General features: G+C 42.9%; 1 protein-coding gene across 1 annotated transcript; it reads left to right on the top strand.

Moving 5' to 3' along the window:
- Positions 1-2,487: 2,487 nt before the first annotated feature.
- On the top strand, positions 2,488-20,076 carry dcp2 (decapping mRNA 2). The gene is made up of 11 exons (XM_058057271.1): positions 2,488-2,970; positions 5,901-6,052; positions 6,220-6,347; positions 12,423-12,521; positions 12,594-12,746; positions 12,810-12,922; positions 16,171-16,272; positions 17,079-17,187; positions 18,795-18,890; positions 18,965-19,016; positions 19,591-20,076. Exons 1-11 carry the CDS (start codon positions 2,918-2,920, stop codon positions 19,722-19,724), a joined length of 1,191 nt encoding a protein of 396 aa, XP_057913254.1. The 5' UTR covers positions 2,488-2,917; the 3' UTR covers positions 19,725-20,076.
- Positions 20,077-21,572: the final 1,496 nt, after the last annotated feature.

Genomic DNA, 21,572 nt, shown 5'->3' with positions numbered 1-21,572 from the left:
GAAGATGTATGGTCCAACCAACCCCATGTTTTTTACCCGGGCTCAAACCAGGTTTACAGATTGAGAGTCCAGACCACTGGCCATTGAGCTAAATACATCAACTGGCAACTTGATGTCCAGCACAAATCTTAAGGTATCAGAGAATGAGGTTTACCAACGTACTTTGGCAAGACTGAGCCAGCTGTTATCTGTTACTGTTGGAAATGAAGGTGTAAAGGACAAGGTGTGTCTTTTGGACTGGTAGACCTGCTCCAACATGTGTTCAATATGAGTCTACATCCTGGGGGAGTGCCCAGTTCCAGTTCCAAAAAAGAACTGGCCGAACAAGCTGAATGACTTCCAACTGATGAAGGCACTGGAGCCCCAAGTAGAACAGGGCCAGGACTCGCTACAGTTTGTATAATGGACAACCATAGATCCTGTTTCTGGACTTCTAAAGTGCTTTCAACACCATACAGGCCCTGAAGCTCCAGGACAAACTGCCACAGATGCTAGTGAACTCTAGTGTCCTGGTGGTTCTTGGTGTCCATCTACCTCACAGACAAACAGTAGGATGTTTGACCGTCTGACACAGTAGTCATCAGAACAGTTCCTCAAGGCGCTGTGCTGGACCCACACCTATTCACCCGGTACATCTCGGACAGCTCTGACCTGTGTCATATTCAGAACTTTGTAGATGATGTCATCACAAGGTGCATCAGTGTCCTGTGAAGATTCCAATCACCTGCAGCCCAACACTCAAAGGAACTGGTCATAGACTTTGGGAATACTGGAGTATGCAACTAGTGTGATGGAGGGAAGCAAGGTAGAGATGGTCAGCACCTGAAAAACCTTGGTCTGCAGAAGTTCTACCAGTTTGTCATTGCCAGTGTGATCTTCTATGCTGTGGTCTGCTGAGGAGGCAGCATTCACCAGAGGAAGTCCTTTAGGCTGGGCAGACTAATAAAGCGGCTTTGAGTAAAGATCCTTGTTCCAGTGTAAAATTCCTTGTTAAAGGGGAAAAGTCCTGGTTCCAGGATAAAGTTCCTGGATAAAGTTCCTTGTTCCAGGGTAAGGTTTCTGGTTCCTGGACAATGTTCCTGGTTTCAGATATAAAGTTCCTGGTTCTTGCAGTGGAACAACGGCCTGTTTGAAGCTGCACTCCCTAGTGACGCTTGCAGATCGCTAGATCTCTTCTCTAGAATGAGAATATCTCTGGACAAACTGCTGGCCATCATAGATGATGTTAGCTACCGTCTGCATACCATCACCAGCTGTGCTCCTTCGCTGGAGCAAAGCCAACTGACTTAAAAACCCCTGTGTATCCTTTGCCATCTAATTGCCTAATTCCTAACTTGGAGGGGGGAGGCAGGAGCTAGTGAGAAGTGGATCACTGAAAACTGAAAAATGAAACCTCCTCTAATCCTTCTTGCCCAGTGTATATTACGTAGGGTTGGGCATCCCCTGTGGAGAAAGTCTGTCGCCTGTTGAGGGAATTGGTTGCCCTCAGCCTGCCTGTTGTTGTTGTCTCCCATGTCTCTTTTTCTGTCCTTCTGTATCGCCTCCTGCTTTTGTCCGCACGTGCCAATATGCACCCTGCCAAAACATCATTCATTCATTCATTTTCTACCGCTTATCCTCACGAGGGTCACGGGGGTGCTGGAGCCTATCCCAGCTGTCTTTGAGCGAGAGGCGGGGTACACCCTGGACTGGTCGCCAGCCAATCACAGGGCACATATAGACAAACAACCATTCACACTCACATTCATACCTATGGACAATTTGGAGTGGCCAATTAATCTAGCATGTGGTCCCTGTAATCACTGAGGGTCACAGCCCGATGAGGAAAAAATGGTAGAAAATGAATTTTAAAATAATATGTAATTATTCATAACTTGTATTTTGGTGACAAAAACATTCCCTAAAAACACAAATTAGTCCTTTCTCTTTAAAAAATAACTAAATATAGGTGGCTAAAAGACTGCTGTCACACAAACTTCCATTTCTTCCATTCAAACTTCTCCCCCACCACAGACAAGACCCAAGAGCCTGTATGGCTCATGGCTAGTAAGTCACTGACTCCATTGGAGCTGTTATTTTTATTTTAGGTTGCTCATTAAGAACATAACAAGACAAGCGGACATCAATTCACTCTGTTTTCAAATACTTAGTATCATTTATGTATTTATACTTATAAAATAAAATAAAAAATAAAAAAACTGACTGTTGTCTTTGTATGGGGCTAAAGTTAGAAAAACCGTAGGGATCAAATCACATTTTTGGGGGACATATTTGGATGCTGGGTAATGAACTGGCTGCTACGTATGCTAAAGGAACGGCAAATTAGTTAGTTTGTTTATTAAAACATAAAATAAACCCACCAAAAAGTGATTTGTTTTGCAATGAAGTGAACAAGAGAAGCGGATTACTACATGTATTCTTCCATCCAGTTGGGGGCGGTAATGCGTTCCTAAGCCAATATAGAAGAAGAGGGAGGAGAAGAAGCAGCAGTCAAACCCTACGGAATCAATAGTGAAATAAAACGATACACATGAAATAATAACTTATATGAAATATTAAAGAGTACAGAATGATAATGGCGAAGAAGTAGTTATTATAATTTTAGTAAGAGGTTGAATTTGGGGCACAGACGACGTAAACATGATCGCTTGTCTGGTCGTTGAGTGACATAGCAACTAACCAATTATATTTCACGGAATCACCTCGCGTTATTTCCCGATTAGATGTTTAACCTCCGGTGTTGGTCCACTCGGTGTTAGCCCATTAGTTCGTATCCGAATTTACAACTTTGTTTTTTAAAAAGTCTACTGTGGAGGCGAGTGGGGGCTGCTGCGGGAAGAAGGATGTGAGTAAAAACGCGGAGGAAGCTTCGCGCTGCTGTGGCTTTTGTTCCAGTCCGCCTCGATGACTAAACAACATGGAAACAAAAAGAGTCGACATCCCGTCTGGTTTACTGGACGATCTCTGCAGGTGACTGGATGCTTCTTCTATCTTTCTTGTCACCTTTTGCTTTTAAACAGCGTCCAAAGCAAATATCTCCAACGACTTCACCTTGAAAAGACGGACGCATTTGTTGTTGTTTTGCCTGCCGATGTTACATTGAGTGTTGGTGTAAATGTACGGAAAATCAATTTGAAGGAATTATCAGTCCACGCAAACAAAAAGCGGAAATGTTGCTTCAGTGGATGTATATTGGTATTAATTCAAGGGTGTCCAAAGTGCGGCCCGCAGCGCGTTTTTGGTAACATAACATCATATCGGTAAGAAGATTAATTAATTCACAATGCTAAGATATGGATGTTTTATTCGGATGGCTTAGTATGTAATATACGCCATATTTTAACCTACACTAGAAGTGTTGTATCAGGACTGCAATCTTTCTGTGGCGCTGGGTTGCCAGTGGCGAGGGAAGCTGACGTCATCGTCTAATTTGCATAATTGAGTTGGCCCAAGTGGAGATTTTCAAAACCTGTAACTTGGTGGTTTTGTATGTGGACAGGTAAAACTGGCTTGTGTTGTGTCATAAGAAATGTGCGATCAAACTTTATTTAACAACAAACAACATGAAGTTGTTCCCCGCCCTCGGCCATCTCTGTGTGGAGTTTGCATGTTCTCCCCGTGCATGCGTGGGTTTTCTCCGGGTACTCCGGTTTCCTCCCACATTCCAAAAACATGCTAGGTTAATTGGCCACTCCAAATTGTCCATAGGTATGAATGCGAGTGTGAATGGTTGTTTGTCTATATGTGCCCTGTGATTGGCTGGCGACCAGTCCAGGGTGTACCCCGCCTCTCGCCCGAAGACAGCTGGGATAGGCTCCAGCACCCCCCGCGACCCTCGTGAGGAAAAAGCGTTAGAAAATGAATGAATGAACATGAAGTTGTTGGCTGCGCAACCGCACGGGCAATTTAACAATGAACATGCATGTTTTTGGAATGAGGAAACCTCCCACATTTCTCCGGGTATAACCTACGCGCACGCGAGGAGAACATGCAAACTCCACACAGACTGTGTGGTCTACATGCAAACCACTCGACCACTGTAAACATAAAGAGTGTATTGTGATGTTTATATGCAAATGAGCTGACGTCTGCATTGACAATGAGGGTATTCTGAATCTCGTTAGCGAACTGGGTTGAGTGTAAAGCCGGACTTGATCTCTTTTAAAGCAGCTGTATCAGCATGGTAAGTTTGGCTAAACTCATAACTTATGTCCAGGTTTTGATCTTAAAATCAGCTAACAATGTGCCACTGTTTAACAAATTCAGAGACGGCGTCACCATCTATTTCACCACCTATGGATCCCTGTAACCCTTATATTTTTCTTAAAATATATTATATATTTTTTTACAATGTTTTTACATTGTTAAATTATATTTTATTCTTATTTTTAAGTTGATATTGTGAAATGTTATTTTATTCTTATTTTTGTTAATGTTTTTATATTCTTGTTAAATTATATTTGAGTATAATTAAAAATATATATTGTCAAATTAACCGCATTGGTTAACCAAATTCCAATGCGGTTTTCGTCCTGGTCGTGGAACACTGGACCAGCTCTACACCCTCACGAGGGTGCTCGAGGGTGCATGGGAGTTTGCCCAACCAGTCTACATGTGCTTTGTGGACTTGGAAAAGGCATTCGACCGTGTCCCTCGTGGCGTCCTTTGGGGGGTGCTCCGGGAGTACTGGATTGGTGGCGCGCTACTACGTGCTATCCGGTCCTTGTACAAACAGGGCAGGAGTCTGGTTCGCATTGCCAGTAGTAAGTCGAGCCTGTTTCCGGTAAACGTTGGCCTCCGCCAAGGCTGCCCTTTGTCACAATTCTGTTCACAATTTTTGAGGTGTTGAGGGAGTCCAGTTTGGGGGGGCCTTAGAATCTCATCTCTGCTATTTGCAGATGATGTGGTTCTTATGGCCTCTTCGGGCTGTGACCTTCAGCATTGGGACGGTTTGCATCTGAGTGTGAATCGTCTGGGATGAGACTCAATAACTCCAAATCAGAGGCCATGGTTCTCAGTTGGAAAAGGGTGGAGTGCTCCCTCCGGGTTGGGAATGAGGTCCTGCCCCAGGTGGAGGAGTTTAAGTATCTCAGGGTCTTGTTCACGAGTGAGGGAAGGTGGGAGCGTGAGGTCGACACACGGATCGGCGCAGCCTCGGCAGTAATGCGGTCGCTGTACCGGACTGTCGTGGTGAAAAGAGAGCTGAGCCAGAGGGCAAAGCTGTCAATTTACCAGTCGATCTATGTTTCCACCCTCACCTATGGTCAAGAGCTTTGGGTCATGACCGAAAGAATGAGATCACAGATACAAGCGGCTGAAATGAGTTTCCTTCGTAGGGTAGCTGGACTCACCCTAAGAGATAGGATGAGGAGCTCAGCCATCCGGGAGGGGCTCAGAGTAGAGCCGCTTCTCCTTCACATCGAGAGGAGTCAGTTGAGGTGGCTCGGGCATCTAGTCCGGATGCCCCCCGGACACCTCCCTGGTGAGGTGTTCCGGGCATGCCCAGCCGGGAAAAGGCCCCGGGGCAGACCTTGGACACGCTGGAGGGATTATGTCTCACAGCTGGCCTGGGAATGCCTTGGTGACCTCCCGGTGGAGCTGGAGGAGGTGGCCGGGGACCGGGAAGTCTGGGCTTCACTACTGAGACTGCTGCCCCCGCGACCCGGACCCGGATAAGCGGAGGAAAATGGATGGATGGATGATATTGTCAAATTAGATATTCTTATTTCTGTTAGTTGCTATATTTTTCTTAAAATATAGCTTATTATTATTTACATGTTTTTACATTGTTAAATTGTATTTTATTCTTATTAATGTTTTTATATTTTTTAAAAATGGTATTTTTAGCAGTGGATGAAAATGATTTTCCACAAATAATGGCTGTTCTTTTGTCTCCGCAGTCGCTTCATCCTGCACATTCCCAGTGAAGAAAGGGACAACGCTATCCGGGTGTGCTTCCAGATTGAGCTGGCCCACTGGTTTTACCTGGACTTCTGCATACCCAACACACCGAGCGCCCCCCACTGTGGCATCAGAGACTTCGCCAAAGCTGATATCCTTTCCCGTTATTCATGATGTTGACCTTTGTGTGTGGAACCCATCGTTAAAGTGCTTACAACATTGTGTGGCTTCTCAACATGGAACAATGTTAATATTCATTTATGCTGGTTAGTTAGTTTGGAAAAGCCTTCTTATTTTTTTCCCTTGACAGCGACAAACTTTTCCAGCACTGTCCATTCCTGTTGCCCAACGGAGAGGATGTGCAGAAAGTCCTGGAGCAGTGGAAGGAGTACAAGATGGGTGTTCCTACTTACGGAGCTATCATTCTTGATGAGTCGTTAGAAAATGTGAGTTTTGCATGCAGCAATATTAGAAATGAATTTGAACATGTCATCACAATCAATGACTGTAGAATGGAATGCTCAAGCTTCTTGTATGTGCACTATTATTAGGTAGACAAAGAGCAATTTCATTCTTATTTCATTTTTTCTTATTTTCACCTTTTAAGAGAATGCAGTGGCTTATTTAAACAGCCGTGAAGATGTAGAAACCATGCCATCCAAATGACCACACCACTTCTAAGTCTAACATGGCTGTTATCGTATAGCATTCTCTATATCTCTACTATCCCGGGGAGTGTTTAAAGTGCAGCCCAGGGGCCATTTGTGGCCCGTGAATTGCCATTCTAAAAATAGAATTGAACAAGAAAACGATAAAAAATGTGAAAAAAACTAGCAGGAAAGGATATAGTCAAAATATTAAGAGAAAAAAGTTGTAATAACATTCTAACATGAGGAAAAAATAACTATTTCAGCAGCTTAAAATTGAAATTTTAAAGACAAATTATTTTGGTTGTAATAGGAGAAACAACGTAATTATTGGAACATTATGTTGGGGAAAAAGTTGTGTCACGAGAATATTGTGGGAATATTATATTATGGGAATTATTATAGGAATAAAGTCATAATCGAGAGACGAAAATTTGCAAGATGCAAGTTTGGAAGTGAGCCCTGAAAGAAGTTTGGGATGGCTCAAAACGCTCCTTTTCAGAGAGTTTTTTTGTAAGACCGGCTGTCTGTGACGTCACAGTGAACCACATTTCCTTATATGGGCATTCCCGGATACAAGCTATAGGTCTGCCTGTCCAGGGCCGTGGGTGGAATAAATTGAAATAAAACAGACAATAAAAACAGAGCGTTTTGGAAAATCCAAAGAAATACAGCTGTAATAGGTGCGGATTCTGGAAGATCTAGAAAGCTCAATACAAAGGGCCAAAGGGTCTGTAGGTATAGTATGTAGGTGTCAGAAAAAGATGTTCTTGTCACTCCCCTGATGCCGCCATCGTATACAGGGGTTAGCTTACACCCGCATTCTTCTGGCATGGTTTGTCGCACCCATGCTAGATAACCTCCTGAATAAGATGTCAACTATGTTTGAAGAGACCTCCTGATGCCCCCTTGTCCTGGAAGGGGGAGCTTTTATCACTATTCGTTACTTCCAGGCTACACATGGCCTCCTGTTGGGCCCATTATGCTTGAAGGGACAGCAGGATGGGCTCAGATACAAGAATTGAAGCTCTACAAAAGATATAAGTAATTTTCCCATCCCCACACAAGGACTTCTGGATATGTACAGTGAAGAAAATGAGTATTTGAACACCCTGCTATTTTGCTATTTCTCCCACTTAGAAATCATGGAGGGGTCTGAAATTTTCATCGTAGGTGCATGTCCACTGTGAGAGAGATAAACTAAAAAGAAAAATCCAGAAATCACAATGCATGATTTTTTAACAATTTATTTGTGTGATACAGCTGCTAATAAGTATTTGAACACCTGAGAAAATGAATGTTAATATTTGGTACAGTAGCCTTTGTTTGCTATTACAGAGGTCAAACGTTTCCTGTAGTTTTTCACCAGGTTTGCACACACTGCAGGAGGGATCTTGGCCCACTCCTCCACACAGATCTTCTCTAGATCAGTCAGGTTTCTGGGCTGTCGCTGAGAAACACGGAGTTTGAGCTCCCTCCAAAGATTTTCGATTGGGTTCAGGTCTGGAGACTGGCTGGGCCATGCTAGAACCTTGATATGCTTCTTACGGAGCCACTCCTTGGTTTTCCTGGCTGTGTGCTTCGGGTCGTTGTCGTGTTGGAAGACCCAGCCACGACCCATCTTCAATGCTCTGACAGAGGGAAGGAGGTTGTTCCCCAAAATCTCACAATACACGGCCCCAGTCATCCTCTCTTTAATGCAGTGCACTCGTCCTGTCCCATGTGCAGAAAAACACCCCCAAAGCATGATGCTACCACCCCCATGCTTCACAGTAGGGATGGTGTTCTTCGGATTGTACTCTTCATTCTTCTTCCTCCAAACACGCTTATTGGAATTATGACCAAAAAGTTCTATTTTGGTCTCATCTGACCATAAAACTTTCTCCCATGACTCCCCTGTATCATCCAAATGGTCATATGCAAACTTAAGACGGGCCTTGACATGTGCTGGTTTAAGCAGGGGAACCTTTCGTGCCATGCATGATTTCACATCATGACGTCTTAGTGTATTACCTACAGTAACCTTGGAAACGGTGGTCCCAGCTCTTTTCAGGTCATTGACCAAGTCCTGTCGTGTAGTTCTGGGCTGATTCCTCACCTTTCTTAGAATCATTGAGACCCCACGAGGTGATATCTTGCATGGGGCTCCACTCCGATTGAGATTGACCGTCATGTTTAGCTTCTTCCATTTTCTAATGATAGCTCCAACAGTGGACCTTTTTTCACCAAGCTGCTTGGTAATTGCTCCGTAGCCCTTTCCAGCCTTGTGGAGGTGTACAATTTTGTCTCTGGTGTCTTTGGACAGCTCTTTGGTCTTCGCCATGTTACAAGTTAAAGTCTTACTGATTGTATGGGGTGGACAGGTGTCTTTATGCAGCTAACGACCTCAAACAGGTGCATCTGATTCAGGATGATACATGGAGTGCAGGTGGACTTCTAATGGGCAGACTAACAGGTCTTTCAGGGTCAGAATTCTAGATGATACACAGGTGTTCAAATACTTATTTGCAGCTGTATCACACAAATAAATTGTTAAAAAATCATGCATTGTGATTTCTGGATTTTTCTTTTTAGTTTATCTCTCTCACAGTGGACATGCACCTACGATGAAAATTTCAGACCCCTCCATGATTTCTAAGTGGGAGAAATAGCAAAATAGCAGGGTGTTCAAATACTTATTTTCTTCACTGTAGATCAGCATTAATGAGTGCAGGAAATCTGCAGCCCATATAAGGAAGTCCAGATTGCATCGACGTCAGGAGAACTGGGTGTTAGAAAAACCTCAAACCTGACGCTATCTGATGCTTTGGCATCGTTTAACACGACAATACAATACAAAAACAAAAGGCGGCCCTCTGGGTACCAGCCATTTTTGATGATTTTGACTGATCTTTCACACAGAAAATTGTGTTCTAGGGCGATATAGACATGGTATATGCGAAAAGAAAGGTTAGACTTTCATCTGAAAGTTTGTTTCTAACTTTTTCCTTTCTATAGTAATGTGCAGTAGAACATACGTTAGTCTCAGTAAAATATCAGTTCTCAACAAAAAAGAGAGAAAAAAAGGCTTTTTGTGAAAACTTTAAGGCATAACATGTACTTTGATACAAATTTAGTCATATATATTTAGCCAAGATAATAGACAACTAAGCCACAACGGAAGCAACACAAAAAACTGTTGTTTGCATAGAAATAACCTTTTATTTACGTAATGACCGAAATAATGCGATCGCGGATACAGGCGGCTGAAATGAGTTTTTTTCCGTAGAGTAGCTGGACTCACCCTAAGAGATGGTGGGTGGGTGAGCAGCTCAGTCATCCGGGAGTAGAGCCGCTTATCCTTCACAGTTATGTTTCAAATTTATGATCTCAGGGAAGAACTAGATTTGAAACACTTATATGCTAGGACTATGTTAAAAAGCCATAGCATTTCAGTATGTGGAATAAAACTATGGAATGAATTGAGTAAGGACCTCAAACAATGGACAACAATTAGCTAATTCAAGAAACAATACAAGCAGTTGATGTTTGCTAAATACAAGGATGAAGAGTCTTGAACCAGTCATGATGTATATCAGTTATATAGTGATATATATCACTATATTGACGGTTACTATGGTACCCATTATGTCATTGTATGGTCATATCACCTTGTACTTTGGTATGTGACAAAAATATATAAATTAAACAATAAATTAATAAAATAAAAAAACAAGCAGGAAGTGAACAAATGTAACATTTACTGATTGTATAAGTACCAGATGGAGGGTATTGGATTTAATAAGCTTTGCTTCTTCCTACTCCTTTTGGACATGTGGAACTGTGAACTGATTATGTAATGCACTCAATTGTAATCTGATGCATGTTCAAATGAAATAAAACCATTACCATTACATCGAGAGGAGTCAGTTGAGGTGGCTTGGGCATCTAGTCCGGATGCCTCCTGGACGCCTCCCTGGTGAGGTGTTCCAGGCATGCCCAGCCGGGAAAAGGCCCCGGGGCAGACCTAGGACACATTACAGGGATTATGTCTCACAGCTGGCCTGGGAACGCCTTGGTGTCCTCCCGGTGGAGCTGGAGGAGGTGGCTGGGGACCGGGAAGTTTGGGCTTCCCTACTGAGACTGCTGCCCCCGCAACCCGGATAAGCGGAGGAAAATGGATGGATGGAATTTGAACTGTGTGTGTGTGTGTCTGTGTGTGTGAATGAATTACATTTTTTTCCACAATGCGTAATCTGAAGACTCTGTGCTGTTTCACTTCCTGGTTGCTGTGCAATGTACTACTATGGGAAAGTTGTTGGCTGCATTGTTATAAAAGGCACTTCTGCCACCTTTTGGCTGTTTTTCCGCCTTAAAACGGCACCAAACGTGCTCTCTTTTATTGTAGAGCTGTCCCTCTAGTGCAACAAAAACGTGAAATATGTCCCAAATATGTCTTTGGGAGCGAGCGGTACGTGTTTGGTTGCGAACATACCACCTATTCATGTTACCTGAGTTAGCCTGTTCTACATATTACTGTTACTACTATGATTTGCAGGGCGACATGGTGACCGAGTGGTTAGCATGTAGGCCACACAGACACCGCTCGGGCATCTCTGTGCATTAGGGGTGTGAATCTCAGCACTGAGGACGATTCGATACACATCTTGATGCACTTCCAGCTATACCATACTTTAACAATACATGGAATTTTCTGGCGATACGATGCAATACGTACGATTCACCCTCTTCGACATGCGATGCATCAATGCAATCTGATATGATATGGTGCAATTCAACATGATGCAAATAAGCAAAGGGAAAAAATGGAATTCAGTATGGTCCTACAAAAAGCACCCACTCGTTCGAGGGTGGGGGACACTTGTTGCAGGGACGGACAAATAGCTCCTGAACAATTTGGAAAGCAGTGGAAGATCCACTGACCTGATTTGCTTGGTTCTTCCCCGTTGTCCGACGAGGAACTAGACGGGGAGGTGGGGGTAGACTTGTCCGTGTTGTGGTGTCCCCTTCTTAAGGGGGTCTGCATGTTTGTCGTGCTGCCATTGTGCGACTTCTTAACACGGCATTCTTTGCAAATGACAGTAGTTTTGTCCAGCTTTCCACTGTTCTTTGAGAATCCGTAGCATTTCCAAACATACCATTTAAATGTTGCAGGGGGGTTAAATATAGAAACTTCCTCGCTGCTGCTTGCGTGCGAACGTCCATGCTGTTTTACTAGTAGTTGTATGTGCCTCATGGCTTCCCTCCGTATTCTATACAAAAGGGGAAAATAATGATGCTGCATTCATTGCGCCTGGGGAACATTAATAAAACAGCGCTTGCATCGGATTTTACTTATACCCACAAACGTGTTGCGATGAATCTAGATTTCACCCGTCATTGAATTGCATCCATACCCAGTGAATGAGCCGATGCATTCGCATCGATATATCGATTATTTTCCACACCCTTAGTGTACATGTTCTTCCAGTGCGTGCATGCTTTTGTCTCGATCAAAGACACCTGGGATAGGCTCCAGCATATCCGTGACGCTTGTGAGTATAAGCGGCACAGAAGATGGATGGATACTATGACTTTCCTTTCAAGATCAATTGTTTGTTCTTGGTCTTTCATTTTATAGAATAGATTTTCCCCCCAAAATGCCACTCATAGTCCAATACGACTTATCAAATCAATCAGAGAGCAGATCCTGCTTATCTTGAAGCCGCTAAGACTGGCTGCCTGATGTAAGCGGTGATCAGCAGAAATAAACCAGTTAGCCAGAGACACAAAGAGAATGGGTGACGATGAAGGAATTTTCTGTTGATAGGGTTCTCTATGCACATGAAAAAAAATCGATCCTTGTGTTTTCATGTGACATTTTTTATCTTTCAGGCACTCCTTGTTCAGGGATACCTCGCAAAGTCCGGCTGGGGCTTTCCCAAAGGAAAAGTAAATGAGGACGAAGCACCACATGATTGTGCTGTTCGTGAAGTGAGTGGCATCACCTCTGAGCAACTGAAAGCCCTTGGCAATAGCTTATACATTGTACCGTGTCTTGTCTAGGTGCTGGAGGAGACGGGCTTTGACATCAAGAATCGTATTTGTAAAGATATGTACATTGAGCAGAAAATTACTGACCAGCTGGTGCGGCTCTACATCATACCAGGAGTATCCAAGGATACAAAGTTTAACCCCAAAACTAGAAAGGAAATACGGGTATGAGATCTTTTCCCTCAGTAAAATGGCTTGTTTGCTTATTTTCTTCTGCCTCTCTTGTAGAACATTGAATGGTTCCCCCTTGAGAAGCTGCCGTGTCACCGGAACGACATGACCCCAAAGTCCAAGCTTGGACTGGCCCCTAATAGATTTTTTATGGCAATTCCATTTATAAGGTGAGTGATTCAGATTCATTTTCAATAGAACATACGCAGTACCCGAATGAATATTCCTTTTGATGGGGTTATCCCAGTAGGCGTATACATGACACAATATTTAGGTTAGAAAAGGGGTAGAAAATGTTAAAACCGGAACATGAGCATATTATGATTTCTCAAAAGGGTTATTGGTGTTTACATGGCCGTGCGCAGTTATTGCAAACGTCATTGTGAACGTAGGCAGTAACATTGATGACAAAATGGGTAAAGGTGACTATAGGAGTGTTATTTCATGTCTGGAGGGGATCTAATAATGTTCATTCATTCATTTTCAACCGCTTACCCTCATGAGGGTCGCGGGGGGTGCTGGGGCCTATCACAGTAACTGTCTTCGGGCGAGAGGCGGGGTACACCCTGGACTGGTGGCCAGCCAATCACAGGACGCATATAGACAAACAACCATTCACACTCACATTCATACATGTGGACAATTTGAAGTCACCAATTAACCTAGCATGTTTTTGGAATGTGGGAGGAAACCAAAGTACCTGGAGAAAACCCACGCATGCACGGGGAGAACATGCAAACACATCCTGTGTTGTTTTGCTGTGGTAATTTGGGCAATTTGTTGTGGATTTAATTTCATATCGGTGAATTTATTATCTCGATTTCATTTTATTTGATCTTATTGAAGTATTTAAAATACTATTCAGTTCAATTTGCATGTCACAAAGTTCCAAGCACGTATTTTCCTTTTAAAAAGTATTGGTTGGAGCTCCGTTTAAGCTTCAGCAATGTTTCAAAAGCATGGATTTGGGACTGCATTGTAATACAAGCAAGTCTTAAAGGTTTCGGTACCCTTCCTCCCCAAAGTCTCCAACCGGTTTTCAACCACATCTCATCACATGCCCTTTATTTGAGCTTAAAATTCAACTAAACTCATTCACACCAAAAACTTAGTTATACGTTTTTATAACGCCGGATCATAACAACGTATTTATATATCTTTTATATTTCTTTGCATGAGAGGGGCTAAATGAACTGATGATGCAACTCCTCGTCAATGGATTATGCTTGAGAGCAGTTTTAATTCCATAAAAACGGCCACTAGGTGGCAGTAGTGCATCATGAGAGGAAGGAGAAACATACATGACAGGACGAGGGAGCTTAAACCACATGACAGAAAAATGACACTTTGTAGGGAAAGTTCAGTTCCAACTCATAGTTCAGTTCCAAATGTGTTATATTTGTAAATCAATTCTTATTTTAGAAAACTTCTTCGTGTTGCTTATGTTGTGGTATAGTTAAAATATTTGTGCCCAAGTGAAAATTCAGATTTGCTCCCTTTTCTAGTGGGGAACTCATATTTTCTTTAAACTTACCTACGTATGTTCTACTGCTGATTACAATGATATGATATGATAGAAACAAACTTATTTTTCTGACGAAAGACAGGAGTCTCTTTCTTTTAGTAGGTTCCATGTTTATATAGCCGTAGAACACAATAATCTGTGTCAAAAATCTTTTCTCTTCTCTCTTCTCTTTTCCCTTCAGGGTTTGCCACAGCAAATCAATCTCCTCCATCCAACCCTGTCTTTTGCATTTGTCTCTCTCACACCAACTACCCTTATGTCCTCCTTCACTACATTCATAAACCTCCTCTTTGGTCTTCCTCTATGCCTCCCACCTGGCAGCTCTAAACGCAGCATCCTTCTACCAATATATTCACTATCTCTCCTCTGGACATGTCCCAACCATCTCAGTCTGGCCTCTCTGACTTTATCTCCAAGGCCTCTATCATGTAATGCCCCTCTGATGATCTAATCATCATCTGACCCTCTGATCGTATCCATCCTGGTCACTCCCAATGAGAACCTCAGCATCCTCATCTCTGCTACCTCCAGTTCTGCTTCCTGTCTTTTCCTCGGTGGCACCGTCTCTAGGCCAAATAACATGGCTGGTCTCACCACAGTTTTGTATAACTTTCCTTTCATATTAGCTGAAACTCTTCTATCACGCCTGACACTTTCCTCCACCTGTTCCATCCTGCCTGCACACGCTTCTTCACCTCCTTTTCACAATCTACGTTGTTCTGGACTGTTGACCCCAAGTACTTAAAATTCTCCACCTTCTGAATCTCTTCTCCCTGTAACCTCGCTCTTCCACTTGGGTCCCACTGCGGCTAATCTTCATTCCTCTCCTTTCCAGGGCAAACCTCCTCACTTCTAGCATCTCCTCCACCTGTTCCCTACTCTCACTACAAATCACAATTTCACTGATCTCCTAGTGTAGACAGCGTCCACACAAGATGTAGTCTACCTGTGTACTCCTACCTCCACTCTTATAGGTCACCCTATGTTCCTCTCTCTTCTGGAAGAAAGTATTCACTACAGCCATTTCCATCCTTTTGGTAATGTCAACCACCATCTGTCCTTCTGCGTTCTTCTCCTGAATACCAAACCTGCCCGTCACCTCTTCATCATCTCTATTTCCTGCACCAACATGTCCATTCACGTCTGCCCCAATGACAACTCTTTCTCTTCTACAGATGCTCTGCATCACTTCATCAAGGTCCAGCCAGAATTTCACTTTTTCCTCCAACCCACATCCATTGTGGGGCATACCCACTAACAACATTGAACAACACACCTTCAATTTCTAGCTCCAGACTCGTCACCCTATCTGACACTCTTTTTACCTCCTGGACATTCTTAACCAAGTCCTCTTACTCCATTTCTTTTCCCATCTACACCATGATGGAACAAGTTGAACCCTGCTCCTAAACTTCTATCCTTGCTACCTTTCCACCTGGTCTCCTGGACACACAGTATGTCTACCTTCGTCCTCTGCAACATGTCAACCAGCTATACCTTTTCCTGTCATAGTTCCAACATTCAAAGTCCCTATTCTAGGTCTAGGTTCTTGGGGCTCTTTTTCTCTTCTTACGGACACATCTTCCTCCTCTCCTTCTTTGACCAACAGTAACCCAATTTCCCTCGGCACCCTGTAGGTGAACAGCACCGATGGGGGTCGTTGTCAAACCGGGCCTCGACCGATCCGGGATGGAAGTCTTGTTGTTGATTTGCATAATTGTTTTGGCAAAATTTTACGTCTGATGTCCTTCCTGACACAACCCAGGCTATCCAGGCTTGGGACTAGCACAACAAGGCACAGGCTACCCCATTGAGGCTACATTGAATGAGTTAATATTGCCTGACATTTAATGTTTGGCAGTTAACGGCCCATGTGCTGCTTCTTCTGTACAGACCCCTGAAGGAATGGATTGCCAGGTTGAAAGGTGAGACTCCAGACAGCGATGATGACTTGGCAACCAATGGCACTCCAGGCAAGCCATCTGACAATGTTGGGTAAATCACCTCATTGCTTTTCATTTTTTCAGGGCTTTCAATTGATTGCACCTGGGGTCTCATCTATGAAAATGTGAGTGGAATTCTGACTAACAATTTTTTTCTTGATGCAACACCCCCTCAGGTTCCCCCTTTTCCACTGTTTTTGGGCAAGAGGCGGGGTACACCCTGGACTGGTGGCCAGCCAATCACAGGGCACATATAGACAAACAACCATTCACACTCACATTCATACCTATGGACAATTTGGAGTCGCCAATTAACCTAGCATGTTTTTGGAATGGGGGAGGAAACCGCAGTCCCTGGAGAAAACCATAGGATATTATATTTGACTGGCGAATGATAGCTGTCAGTGTCGTGTAAAATTGCAATGCTTTCCACAAATGGTTTTAAGTCAGTAACGGCGTCATGTAATGGCTTCCATTGTATGTTTATTTCTGACATATGACTTCACTTGTATGCGCGTCGCCGTTTTGCCATGTCTCTGAAAAGTGTGTACACCAGCTATAAAGGTGCGCACATTCTCACATCAGATGGTGTTTTTATAGGTCACATGCTGAAAAACCCAGTATGACTTTTCGGCCCAGTTTTGATCCATGAACTGTTCAGGTTGTCTTAGAAGATGAGCAAGGCTGCCTAGGACAGCCCTAGTCTCTCTGATTGTTCTTTATTAAAAAAATTATCTAATGTTCATATCTTTAAGGGGATAAACTGTTAAAACATAAGCACTTCGTAGGATTAAAAGTATGATTAACACATTTTACAAACAAATTAACCTTTTTTTTTACCTTCCTTGTTTCTCTTAGGTCGAAGTTCCGGCGCCTCACCGTGAATGAAGTGTTTCTTGGAGACAGCTGTACCAAACAGAAACAGCAGAAGCCCCAGAGTCATCTGAACCACTTTGAGCTAAACCAGGTAGGAAAAGACACAATGGCAACTCTCTGTACCAACCCAACCCTTTCTTATGCCTGAATTTCATTCCCGCTACATTGACAGAAATTTGGTATCATTTACCGTAGTTTCTGGACTGTAAGTCACACTCTTTTTCATCATTTGGCTGATCCTGCCATTTATTCATCAAAATATCTATGTTAATTTAACATGTTTTAACATTCATACTGACTGACATGAAGCACAGAGTGAATATTACTGTCGTCAACAACCACAAGAGGGCGCTTGTCTTGGATTGATTGATTCATTCATTCATTCATTTTCTACTGCTTATGCTTATGAGGGTCGCGGGCATGCTGGAGCCTATCCCAGCTGTCTTCGGGCGAGAGGCAGGGTACACCCTGGACTAGTGGCCAGCCAATCACAGGGCACATATAGACAAACAACCATTCACACTCACATTCATACCTATGGACAATTTGGAGTGGCCAATTAACCTAGCATGTTTTTGGAATGTGGGAGGAAGCCGAAGTACCCGGAGAAAACCCATGCATGCATGGGGTGAACATGCAAACTCCACACAGAGATGGCCGAGGGTGGAATTGAACTGGGGTCTCCTAGCTGTGAGGCCTCGGTCGCCGTGCAGCCGCGGCTTGGATTCATTGGTGTGGAATGAGAATGTATCGGCTCCAGCATACTCCTGTGACCCGAGTGAGGACAAGCGGCATAGAAAATGGATGGATTCATGGAATGAGATAGGGAGCTTGGTGAACTTGCTTGCCAGCGATTTGCTTGTTGGGCTCGCTGGATTATGTTGTTTATGCTACTGTGTTGTTTAAGGACAATTGTACCAAGACTCCCCTAGTAGTCGGTATTATACTGATATTTGGTTAAAAAAAAAAACAAACCAAGTCAGGGATTGATATATTTTGTGCATGTTGGCATCGACTTGTGACAACCAAACATACAAATAGTATAAATAACCTAAAACTATTTTGTGTGTTCAATAAAATAATAGACCTGTTTTGCATGAAATGTGTGTTTAAATGACTTCTGTTGTCATCTGGTGTTATGTAGAAAATATATGATATAATAAAATTAATTTGACCTTATTGGTGGGGTGGTGCGCCCTCTTAATAGCGCCCCCTTAATATAATGATAGGGGAAAGACTGCTTTGGTCCAATGATGAACAAATAGCAATAGAATGCTAAGCAAACCGTACCTGTGTGTGTGTGGGGGTGGGGGGGGGGGGGGGGGGGGGTGCTGCAGAACGCTTTTTAAAAGTCTGCTTTCAGGGTACGCGCCCATTGTAATCCCATGCTGTTGGTTTTTGGACTATTATGTTATTTGAATTAACGTTGTATATATTCATAATTTATTTTTAGGGAATTTTGCGACATTCAAGGTCACCAATTTGGGGTTTCTAATTGAACAAAATAGAAGTGAATGTGTTTTTATGTATTTAAACTACACTGTTGTGAATGGACATTTTCTGAACACCAGAATGGAGCCAAATGGAGCCAAAATGTGCCTTTTTTGGTGGAACTCTTGTAGTGAAATTGTTTTTCAGGTGTGTTAGATTCAGAGAGAAAAAGTCACTTGATGGTTGCTCCGTCTGTTTGTTCCTTAGAGCCAACACTTAAAAGGCACTGGGAAGAATTCATCTTCTCAAAAGAAAGGAGGCGTTGAAAATGGATTTAGCAGCCAGCATATTAAAGTGTTGTCAGTAAGTACTATGATTTAACAAACACTCAATATTTAACTCTGGCTCAATCTTGCTTGTCGTTTACTTTGATGCAGAAGGAAGATAAACGGCTTCATCCCAGGAGGCTGCAAGACAGTTTTGAGAAAGGTATGCTTTTTATTTTATTGGATGGACATCTTCTTCTCTTCAGCAACAGACTGCAAAGTAATCCCTTTGTATTGAGTCTCTGGAGAGCTAATTGAAAAGTGTTTTGACTGTCTGGAGACCCCAGACTTAGCATGCATGAACTCAAAGAGTACCCTTGAACCTCGTGAGTATAAGGGGTATAGAAAATGGATTGATGAAACCCAAAGAGTAGGCACCGCTGGTGCTCCTCCAACCTCGGCTGCCTGACTAGGAGTCATTGTCGGACACACTTTGTCAGAGGCACCGTTGGTACCGTGGAGCTCAGAAGCCGGATGTGAGGACGCCGCGTTTACCAACTGCAGACAATTGGTAGCGGAGATGTGGCCATTACACGTTTTTTGCGGGACTACCGTGTTCCAGAGAGTGAGCACTGTGAATTGAACTCAGGTCTCCTAGCTGTGAGGTCTGCGTGCTAACCGACATTGAGACAGACATCATTCATTGTTCGCTGATTCTGGTTCCCAAGAGGTAGTACTACGTAGCGCATCAAAGAATGAGTATAATAATAAGTATAACTGAGTTTGTCTTTCCACAGACAGGACTCCATGCAGTTCTCTTAATGGACCACAGACAACCCACCACAAGGACTCGGAGCACCTGCTGTCCTCCAGCACTTTCCTTCATTTTAAGTTTGACAAAGATGCCATCATGAGATGTTTTGACTTCTGACGTGGCGGGATGATGAAATGGGATGACCCAATTAATTCAACTTTGACCTCTCAGAAACTCTTTTACACTCCAGTTTGTGTTGCTTATCAGTTGTACATGACATCAAATTGAATGTCCACTCGGCTTCACTGGACACTGTACCTGTCATGTCAAACATTTCACAGATTGAGCGGGGAGCGTTGGTTTCAAAGTTCTAATTGTTCAATTGGTCATTGATTTTAAATTGTTGGTAATTCTCTTGGCTGCTTAGGAAAAAGGAGGTAGGTACCACTTTACTAGCAAATGTCTACAGATTTTATCCAGTGATGTAGAAAGAAAAGCATTTTATTAAAGTTAAGTTTTCTCAATTTCAGATGAAGTGTGGAAGTGTATAGTAAGCATTGCGAGATTGAAATCTGAAAAAGTTTTATTCCGAAAAAAATGTCTTAAGGGTGACCTATTATGCTCAACAATGCTCAACAGAGCTAATTGAGGATTTAGGAGTTACTGGCAGCTCATGATCTACTCGCTGGAGACCAGTGACTTACCGTGTCTGAACTCGGAGTGGTAACATACCACCTATGGTGCAGTGAAGCTCAGGAGAAGCCGGATGAAGGATAGCCCTCATTGCGGTGGAGCTCAGAAGCTGGATGTGAGGACACTGCATGGAGGAAGAGTGTGTCTGACGTTAAAGCACCTTTCCCGGCGAGCGCATGCTGCTTCTGGCTCCAGCAACAGTTTGGCAGATATTTCACATTCATGTTCACACAAGCAGTCCTGTGTGAAATGCCGTTGACAGATGATTCTCTTGCTGGGAATCACCAAATACAATAACTTCTACCTGAGCTTGTTTCATAAACAGAGTAGCAGAGCTTGGGGGAGGACAGAGAGCTTATCTGGGTTACAGCCACATCCATATAAGGACGTCCGCTCCTCTGTGACATCACAAAGGGGCAGTTTTCACACGCTTTTTGGAGACGTTTGAACCATCCCAAACTTCTTTCAGGGCTCACTTCCAAAGTCGCAAACCTCATTATCTGAAACGTTGGCATCATTTAACATGAGAATACAACATTCTAACTACATTTATAGGTCGGAAAAGGTCGTGGAAAAAGCACAACAGGTCCCCTTTAATATGATACATTACCACATTTTGGATGAAAATGAACTTGATAACTTTCCCGGCTCCCATATATTGCCATGTGTACATGTTCTGGTTTTGTCCCTTCTCGCCTCCAAACAGGCAGGAAGAATGATCGCTCTGCATTCGCTCGAGGGCCTACTGGCTTCATCGAACATCGGCATTCCATAAAAAAACAGCGTTTGAATGGAGTGAGACATCTTATCAGTCATACAGACCTAACAGTCATACAGTCTCTGTGGGGGAAGGCGAGGCCGCTAGCATACACACACACAGTGCAGCCAGTAAGCCTTGTTACTCTATGTCAGGGGTTCCCAAACTTTACTCAGGGCCCACTTGAAAATCTCAAAAATGTCTGCGGCCCACCTTTGTCCTATAAACAGTACATAGACGAAATGCTGCATTCTCAGCACTTAACTTAATAATAATATTATTATTATATAATATTATATATAATATCTATGATATTGTACGTATATAATAACAATTATAATAATAGCATTATTATTATTATTAAGATTCAGGATTGAAATGAAAGCAGGGGGATAAAGGAAGCCCAAACTTTTAATCTGGTGTACACACAAGACAGAATTAATTCTCAATTCTCATAATATATATATATATATATATATATATAATAAAAGAATAATGAAAATAATAAATAATTTAAAATAATATTTGCAAAAATTAATATTTTTCATGGGCGGCACGGCGGTCGAGTGGTTAGG

This window comes from Doryrhamphus excisus, chromosome 19, assembly GCF_030265055.1.
Source record: "Doryrhamphus excisus isolate RoL2022-K1 chromosome 19, RoL_Dexc_1.0, whole genome shotgun sequence".
NCBI lineage: Eukaryota > Metazoa > Chordata > Actinopteri > Syngnathiformes > Syngnathidae > Doryrhamphus > Doryrhamphus excisus.
Note: the sequence above shows the minus strand (reverse complement) of the source record. Positions and strands in the feature narration are given on the sequence as shown.